The sequence below is a fragment of the Gekko japonicus genome, unplaced genomic scaffold, assembly GCF_001447785.1.
Source record: "Gekko japonicus isolate JY-2015 unplaced genomic scaffold, Gekko_japonicus_V1.1 scaffold2133, whole genome shotgun sequence".
NCBI lineage: Eukaryota > Metazoa > Chordata > Lepidosauria > Squamata > Gekkonidae > Gekko > Gekko japonicus.
Window position 1 is genome coordinate 34,169 of NW_015163153.1, and position 9,720 is coordinate 43,888.

The window sequence follows — 9,720 nt, forward strand, 5'->3', positions numbered from 1 at the left end:
GGTAGTGAAGGGCGGGGTATAAATCCAATCTCTTCTTCTTCTTCTTTTACCTCACAGGGTGTCTGTTGTGGGGAGGGGAAGGGAAAGGAGTTTGTAAGCCGCTCTGAGACTCCCTTGGGTAGTGAAGGGCGGGGTATAAATCCAATCTCTTCTTCTTCTTCTTTTACCTCCCAGGGTGTCTGTTATGAGGAGGGAAAGGGAAAGGAGTTTGTAAGCCGCTCTGAGACACCTTTGGGTAGTGAAGGGCGGGGTATAAATCCAATCTCTTCTTCTTCTTCTTTTACCTCCCAGGGTGTCTGTTGTGGGGAGGGGAAGGGAAAGGAGTTTGTAAGCCGCTCTGAGACTCCCTTGGGTAGTGAAGGGCGGGGTATAAATCCAATCTCTTCTTCTTCTTCTTTTACCTCCCAGGGTGTCTGTTGTGGGGAGGGGAAGGGAAAGGAGTTTGTAAGCCGCTCTGAGACACCTTTGGGTAGTGAAGGGCGGGGTATAAGTCCAATCTCTCCTCCTCCAACATTCCAGGAACATTTTGTAGCACTTTGAAGGAGCTATATTGACCCCCCCCCTCTTCCCTGCCTGCAGGATGATGCTGCCCGTGACCAAGTGGTTGTGGAATCACGAATTTTGGTTTCCTCCGGGACTCACCTGGGAGGACATGAAAGACACCGACGAGGTCCACTACCCTCACCCCCATCATCTCCTCCTCTGCATCCCTTTGGCTTTCCTCCTCATCGTCGTGCAGCTGGTCGTTGAAAGGCAAGTGACTTCCTCTTGTGAGCATCCCAGCGCGGCGAGTGTTCCTTGCTTCAAAGGGGGCCTCCTTTCGGACAGCGTGTCCTGTGCTGTCTTGACAAAAGCGGAGGGGAACTGTTCAAATGGAAAACAGTGGTCAAATCTGCATTTGTCTTTCCCACCGGTGTCCCAGCTTTCTGACTCCGTCTTCAAAAAAGCTGTCCACATTTGGTGTCGTTTTCCCACCTCAACAGTGCTAGCATACTCTTGCACATCCGCATATGTTTATCGCCCTTTCGTGGCGGCCCTGCTGTCATTGCGCCTCCCCACTGCTTTAAAAGAATCTTCTCCAAACAACGTTCAAACAAGCACAGGGAAAGACAGAGTCACAGCAGCACGAAACCGATTTAAAAATGCAAATGCAGATTCAACCAAGTGTCCCAAACAGACCTCTCCGGTTTTGCCTTGGAAGTCTCATTGCTTCCAGGGGGGTGTCGGGTTTTGCGTCACCGACTCTAATAACCTTATGGTCTCTAAAGGGAAGATATTCCTATCTCTTGCTGTGCTCAAAACCGTCCTCACTGGCTCCCTAGAAGGGTTTCAAAGAATAAGCCACCGTGTTAAGTCCAAAGGGGGAAGCGAGGGTTGACAAGGAGTTGCTAGACACAGCAGTGACTGGATGTGAAGGCTCGCTGGGTTGACCGATTGTTGTTCTGTTCCATCAGTTTTCCCCTTGCAAGGCAGCTCTGTGCAGTACTTTGATCTGAATTGACAATATTAATAGAGAGATACGTCTCTAGTGAGGGAGGGACAGAAAGAGGATAGTCCTGTTCAGCCTAAGGAGTGTGTGTGTGTGGGGGGCGCAATTGGTAAAGGCCTGGCTAAGTATTATGTAAATAATATGTATATTCGTTTGGAAGTTTTGAGCCACCTTTGCTACACAGTGGGTGGCTCACAAATAATGGGATCCTACTTCTTGCTGTAACAAAACCTCACTCTGGCCTCGGTCACACGGGCCAGGTAACGCGCGTGTGTGTGGGGGAAGCGTGGCTGTTTGCCCTGGAGCAAAATAAAGTGTGGTAGCCTGATCACACGGTTCCCCGAGGCTTCGCGCTTAGGCTGTTAGCTGGTGATCACACAGCGATGCTGGAACGTGGCAAAGAAGCAGCGCGGCAAGCATTTCACGTTTGTGCACATGCGCAGGTCCGCGGAGCAGCACTGCTTTCAGTTACGTGTTTGTGTGCATGCGTTTACGGAAAACATCCAGTTTGTGATGATATGTGGACAGGCGCCGGATGCCATGGGATACTAGCGCTCCCGCAATCAGACGCCCACCCCTGCCCCGCTTTTTCCGGATGCTAGTGCACTTTCCAAGGTAGTTTTTTACTGCGCACCTTCGGTGGGACGCCACGGGTTGGCCATGAGTGTGCTACGCTTCCCAGATTTTATGGTGTGATCGCACACTGAAAATCCACCTGACATTCATGTCTTTAGCGCGGCAACTTCTCCATGTGAACGGGGCCTCTGTTGTTTTCCCCTACCTTTGAACACAGAGGTTCCATTTAGTCCTAGTGACTAGTAGCCATTGATAGGGTTGTCATCCATGGAGTTGACTAATCCCCTTTGAACATTACGCTATAAATGAAGAATTGTCCTGAACGTACTGCCCATCAATGTCATTGGGTGTCCATGAGTTCTAGGATTATGAGAGGGGGAGAAAGAGCTCACTCTCTTCACTTTTTGCACCTGATGCATAATTATATAAATTTCCTGTACGCCCCCCCATCTTTTCTGTAACTTGAAAAGCCCCGAATGCTTTAGCCTTTCATCATATGCAGTTAGGTTGGAGCAGCTTCCCTAACACTAAAACTCAGGGGTGCCCAACGAAGTTGATGGGCTGTAGATTCAGGATTGACAAAATTAAGTGAGCCAAGGTAAATCATTCATTAGTAAGTAATTACATTGTGGAATTCACTAGAAGCTGATTTCGTGAGGGCCATGAACACAGAGAGACGTCAAAGGGGCTTAGACAGGTTCATCAGTGGCCACTAGTCATAGTAACCAAAGGGAACTTCCACATTCAGAGGCAGTATACCTCAGAATCCCTGAGCCAGGAGGTGACATCAGGGGAAGGACTCTTAAAATGAATAATTAAAGTTTGGGGAAGGGGGAAAAGAAAAGTCACTATGGGACTGTAACCTGGGGGCATGATAAAATTTCGATAAAAATTCGAAAATCCGAGGAAGGATTGAAGTTGCCTCCTAGTGCAAGGGACTTCCCACCCCAGGACATCCCGCACTTTTGCCGGATCAATTTCTAACCCCCTAGGGGATATGCGGTAACCCAAAAAGTCTGTTTCCCTTTTGTGGAACTCACATCTGGACAGCTTGGCAAACAGCTTATGCTTGTACAAAGTCTGAAGTACTTCCCTCTCCAACTTAATGTGTGACTGTTCATCTGGGGAATACAGTAACACATCATCCAAATAAACAAGGCCCCCCCCTGAACAGGTGCTTGTTTAAAACTTCATTGATCGGGTTCATGAACACTCCTGGTGCTCCCTGGAGGCCAAACGGCATGACCCGATACTCAAACTGCCCCAGCGGGGTATTAAAAGCAGTCTTATATTCATCCCCCTCCCTTATGCGCACCCAGAAGTACGCATCCCTCAAATCCAGTTTGGAAAAGATTTTCCCTTTCACCACCTCAGCCAGTAGATCCTTTATTAGGGGGAGGGGGTAAGCGTTTCTGGTCGAGACTGCATTCAGTCCTCTGTAATCTGTGCAAAGGTGGAGACCACCGTCCTTCTTTTTCCTGAAAAACACGGGAATGGCAAACGGGGAAGGTTTTTTATCAATAAACCTCCTCAGTTCTTCCTTCTTGGTGGGGCTCATAGCATAGAGTTTGCCCTTTGGTAACTTATGCCCGGGTAGCAACTCAATGGCACAATCTGTATTGCGGTGCGGGGGCAACTCGTCAGCCTCCTCTTCCTCAAATACCCTGGCCAAGTCTCGATAGACTGAGGGAATGGCTTGTAGCTCCTCCCTCGCCAGGCACACCCGTAATGGCTCGTCCGGATGGGTAGGACCCCAAGCGGGATCCCAGCCATGATCCTGGCACTTGGGGGAGATGAAACGCACCCTCCCTTCATCCCACAAGATATATGGGTCATGGTCATGCAACCAGGGGCTTCCCAGCACCAGCGGGAACCTCGCAGCAGGGGTAATAAAAATGGTCAGTGCTCCCAATGTTCCCTAGCTCCCATTTGCAATGGGCCAGTCTGGTATTTACACGGCTCTTTCATAGAAGAGCCGTCCATCTGAGTGAATACTATAGGGTCTGACAACTTTTCCACTGTGGACCCCAACCCCATTACCAGGGAGGGGTTTATGAAGTTTCTGGCACACCCCGAGTCAATAAGAGCTCTTACACGTACATGAGTGCCCAATTCTTGATTCATCACAGTCACCGTAACGAAGGGGGGGGGATTGCTCACCGTGTGTGGCGTGGGGTGTGTGTGTTGGACCTGCTGCTCAGTGCCACTTGCAGCAGGTCCTGGCCTTTTCCCGCCACCTCGTCCTCCTCACTGCTGGTGGAGCTGGAACATTCTTCCATGACTCCAAACTGGAGAGCCTGTTGCACTTTGGCTTTCACGGTCCCTTTCTTGAATGGAGTATCAGGCTTCTTCCTCCCCGCATCCTTAGCCAGAACAGACCCTCCCACGGCCCCAGGGTAGTCGACGGTGAAATGCCCCGCCTCTCCACAATGGAGGCACAAGCCTTGCTTCATGCGCATCTCTCGGGTGCCATCCTTCGGTTTTGGGGGCTTCGGCTTCACTCCCGTGGACCCCATCCGGAGTGCCTGGGCAGGCCCGTCTATCGTGATCTTCTGGAGCTGGGCTTCTGCATCTGCAGCCTCCTGCACCCATGCGTTGAAGGAAATGGGACGCACACTCCGAAGGATAGTCTCGCGAATTTCTAGGTGGAGCCCCGCCTGATATTGTTCTCCATCTGGCCAACCTTGCACCTTAGCCGTATACCTTTCAAACTCCTCTGTGAACTCTCGAACCATGCATCTGCCTTGCTTCAGGGTGTGCAGGTGATTTTGGGTGCGCTCGCTTTCCAGCAGGTCTTCATACTTTACTCCAAGGGCCCACATGAACGCAGCCACTTCTTGTAGCTCGCATTGTGGAAACTCATGTACCAGTCTACACCCCCCCCCCGAGCTCTGCCGCTATGTAGTCCACTCTTCTGGCATCGGTGGGGAACAGGTGGCCCTAAGTTTGGATGAACTTCTCCACCTGCACCACAAAAAAGGCCAGTTTCTCGGGGGTGCCACCAAACTCGGCATCAAGCTGCCCCTTGGGTAGAATTTCTGGCATCCTAGGCCCCGGAGCTGGAGCCACTGGTACTGGAGCCGGAACCGGGTCTGGTACTGGGGGTGGTGACGATGGGACCTGTGGCTGCTGCTGCTGTTTCAAGCTCATCTCAGTTTGCACCAACTGCGCGACTGTGCCTGGAATTCCCATCAGGGCATCTTCCACCACTTGGACCAGCCGGTCCTGGGCTCATTCGATTCGGGTGAGGCATTCCTCCCAACCTTTTTTTTTTTAAAAAAATATATAATCTATTTATTAAGTTTTTAGACAAACAGACAAAAAAAAAAAAAGGACATATAATTATATGTCCAACCCTTTTTCTCTTCCTTGCGCCGAGTACGTGCCCCCGTCTCTTGGGGTGGTTGGTACTCATAATGGCTTCCCCTTGCCGGGCCAGGAGTCAATGTCTAACCCTAACCCTAACCCTAACTCTTGGGTGGTCGTATTGAACGTGGACCACTCAAACCCCTTGGGTTCCGCCCAGCTCTGACTGAAGAGTCCTCGTTCTGCTCCCAGACCCAAGGAGACGGGCACCGGCAGGGGCAGCGTTGTTGTAGGAACCGTGGTCACCGGTGTGGTGGTGGTGACCGGTGTGGTGGTTACCGGCACGTCTGGTTCCTTTGCTGTCAGCTGTTCCTCTTCTTCACCGCTCATCTTTGCAACGATACGGGTAGAGGAGAGATGGATTCCTGACTCTCTGTCGGGTACTTCAATAACTCAGCATCAACAGCAAGTCCTTAAACAGGTTCCAGCTTTATTGATCAGAGCAAGGTGACTCTTTGAGTCAGGAATGAGGCATAAAAAATGGCAATAGCGATTATAGTGGATTCATACAACACCGCCTTCCACCTAGGAGCCAATAAGCAATTAATGTGAAGCGCGGGGAACTGGTTAATGGTTCAGAGGTGAGCGGGAATGGCTAGATAAGAGAGGCAGAAGCGAGAAACAGCTGTAGAGCATTACTCATTCCAGAGTCAGGGGAAAACACCATGGCGGGGCTACCCGGCAGTTATAAAACTACACGAGAACACACAGATTCATGTTCAGATAGGTGGCCTGTGTCACCTTTCTTGTTGAGCTGGATTTTATAAAGATGTTACAAAGCAATTCCTGCACTAATTCCTCCAACAAACCATTCCAGAGGCAATCTTTTTTTTTATTTTATTAGTTAAATTTACATCCTGTCCTTCCCAAAACGGACTCAGGTTAGTTAACAATAAAGTGCATGAACAATTAAAACCAAGGAAAACAATCAATTCTTAAAACAGCTAAAACCATTAAGCAATTAAAAGAATCTTTATTTAGGGCGGCTTTGTTTGAAATCCGACCAGCTTTTGGTATTTTAAATTAGATGTTTTTGTGTCCAGTGGGGAATTGAAAGAAGAGCCCTGCTGGATCAGACCAGTGAGGGTCCATCTAGTCCAGCATCCTGTCTCACACAGTGGCCGACCAGTTCCTCTGGAGGGCCAACAACAGGGCAGAGAGGCCGAGGCCTTTCCCCTGATGTTGCCTCCTGGCACTGGGATTCAGAGGTTGACTGCTGCTGAACATGGAGGTTCCCCTCAGTCGCCATGGCTGAGGAACCTCCATGAATTCATGTCCTCCATGAATCTATCTAATCCCCTTTGAAAGCTGTCTATTCCTTGGGGGGGTTCAGATCCCTGCTCAGTGGTGACACTCACAGTCTCTCTGCCTCGCCTACCTTGCAAGGTTATTGTCATTTCTGTTTGGGAATCAAGTAAAATCTGGCCTTGTTTCCAAAACGGACCCAATGGGCCCAGAATCCTCCACCGCGTGTTTTCTTTTAAATTTCCAGATGTTGTACCACGCATATGCACTTGGCCACAATTTCTGCTTCCTTTTGCTCATTTACATCTCCCCCCCTCCCCTCTGTGTGGTCTGTCAACACATGCATGTGGGTGATGCATTTCCATACAGCAGTCTTAATGAGATGGCATGTCTCCCGGATTCCTCTTCTGCAGCTTTGCCCCCCCTCCCCCCCATGCAGGGGTGCATGCGAGCGTGAGAATTGAAGGATTTTGGCACCATCAAAGGTGCATTCTGATCAAGATAGCCCCTTTGATGTTTTTAATCAAAGTATGTACGCTGTTTAGTTGTAAGCAGAAAATGTTGTTATTAAAAATTTTAATTGAGAGAGATAGAGAGAGAGAGAGAGATGAAATTCTTCTAGCTGGAACTCTCCTACTTGGACCAGAATTTCAGACAGAGTGCATCAAGAAACTCTGAAACCGAGCAGGGGGATCTTGCTCATCTACAAATGTGGAGAATATCTACATGGGATTGGTGGTCTGCCTGCCTAGCACAACAACATGATGTCTGGCTTTACGCAGCATGGAGCTGAAGGAACGGCACTCTGTGTATGCTCAGAACAAGCCACGTCTTAAACCATCCACTTTTTGTTTTGCAAGGTTGTTTGGCGGTGCCTTATTCCTTCTCAGGCCTGGTTTCATCCTCAGTGATTGTTGTGTACCCAGGGAAGTCCGCACATGCGGTCAGGCAAGGGGCCCGAGCTTCGTCGCCGAAGACAATAGCCAGAACGGATCCTAGCGCACACCTATCGGGAGGCTAGGATCCTAGTAGGGACCTATGGGTCTAGGGGTGCACTGTAAATATCCTATCACAGGGGTGTGTGTGTGTGTGTGTGTTTGTGGTGTGACTCAGGAATAAAAGCCGGCCTGCGAGCCGGCTAAAGCATCTCAAGATCTTAATGTAACTAAGTAAAGTATGAGCTGTAATCCCTCTTCAGCGCATCAGCCTCAGTACTTTATAGTGATAGAAGGGAAGGTGCTCAGAGTACACTTTGGGGGGGGGGGCTCTTGTGCCTTTGACCTATCCATTGGTGCAGCTCAGGGGGAGGCGCTGTGGCTCAGAGGGTGGAAGAGTCTCTGCTTGGCATGCAGAAGGTCCCAGGTTCAATCCCCAGCAACTCCAGTTAAAAGGACCGGGCTGTCGGTGATGTGAAAGACTTCTGCCTGAGACTTTGGGGACACGCTGCCTGCCTGGGTAGACAATCCTGACCTGGATGGACCAGCGATCTGATTCAGTAGAAGGCAGCTCTATGTGTGTGTAAGAAATGTTAAGAATCCTCCACGGCTTGGCTTTTTTTAATCAATTTTATCAATTTGTCTCCCTGTCTCTTCAATCGGTATGCGAAACGTATCATAAAGAAAACTGGATTAGATGTAGATGACGGTGGAGCGAAAGTTGAGGCACGGATCATTAACAGTTTGAGATATGCAGACGGCGTCACATTAGTGGCAGAAACAGTGAAGAATTGAAACAGCTGCTGATGAAAGTTAAAGCAGCAAGTGCCAAAGCAGGAGTGTAGCTGAACATCAAGAAGACAAAAGTAATGACTGTTGAGGAATCACACAACTTTAAGGCTGACAGTGAAGAATTTGAAACTGTTAAACGTTTTCTTTTCCTTGGCCCCATCATCAATGAAAAGAGAAACTGCAACCAAGAAATCAGAAGCAAATTGAGACTGGGAAGGGTAGCCATGAAGGAGCTAGAGAAGACCCTTAAGATCTGGGAGAACCGGGTTTGATTCCCCACTCCTCCACTTGCACCTGGCTGGATGACCTTGGGCAAGCCGTAGTTCTGATAAGAGCTGTCCTTGAAAAACAGCGGTTTCTGTCTGAGCTCTCTCAGCCCCGCCTACCTCACGGGGTGTCTGTTGTGGGGAGGGGAAGGGAAAGGAGTTTGTCAGCCGCTCTGAGACTCCCTTGGGTAGTTAAGCGCGGGGTATGAAATCCAATCTCTTCTTCTTCTAAGTGCGCGGACTCTAATCTGGGAAAACTGTGTTTGATTACCCACTCCTCCACTTGCAAGCCGTAGCTCTGATAAGACCTGTTCTTGAAAATGAGCAGTTTCTGTCAAGAGCTCTCTCAGCCCCACCTACCTCACAGGATGTCTGTTGTGGGGAGTGGAAGGGAAAGGAGTTTGTCAGCCGCTCTGAGACTCCCTTGGGTAGTTAAGCGCGGGGTATAAATCCAATCTCTTCTTCTTCTTCTTCTTCTTCTTAAGTGTAAGGAAGTGTCTCTGGTGACAAAAGATCAAAATAATTCATACTCAGTATACCCATTACTGTGCATGGGTATGAAAGTTGAACTGTGAAGAAAGCTGACAGGAAGGAAGCTGTTTAATTTGAAATATGGTGCTGGATGAGAGTTTTACAGATCCTGTGGACCGCCCAAAAGACAAATAAGCAGGTTCTAGATCAAATCAAGCCTGAACCGTCCCTAGAAGCTAAAATTACCAAACTGAGGCTATCATACTTTGGTCACATTATGAGAAGACAAGAGTCACTAGAAAAGACAATAAGGCTAGGAAAAGTTGAATAAACAACAAAACACCGTGTTAGAAATGCAGTCTTAATGTATTACTTTTCATACATTGTAATAGCTTGCTTATACATGATACAAAAATTTGAGGATATGAATCCATACATATGTGATCTAAACAACTAGTCTAATGACAGAAATGTAATGTTGTAATAATAATAATAATAATAATAATAATAATAATAATAATAATAATAATAATAATAATAATAATAATAATAATAATAATAATAATAATAAAGAATCCTC

General features: G+C 48.4%; 1 protein-coding gene across 1 annotated transcript in view; it reads left to right on the forward strand.

Annotated features, from left to right (window-relative positions):
• The first annotated feature begins 581 nt into the window (after positions 1–581).
• Positions 582–9,720, forward strand: part of LOC107106839 (ceramide synthase 4-like) — a 44,506-nt gene continuing 35,367 nt past the window's right edge. The window contains exon 1 of the mRNA XM_015407054.1: positions 582–753. Within this exon, the coding sequence (XP_015262540.1) occupies positions 584–753 (170 nt within the window). The 5' untranslated portion in view covers positions 582–583. The remainder of the gene's footprint in view (positions 754–9,720) is intronic.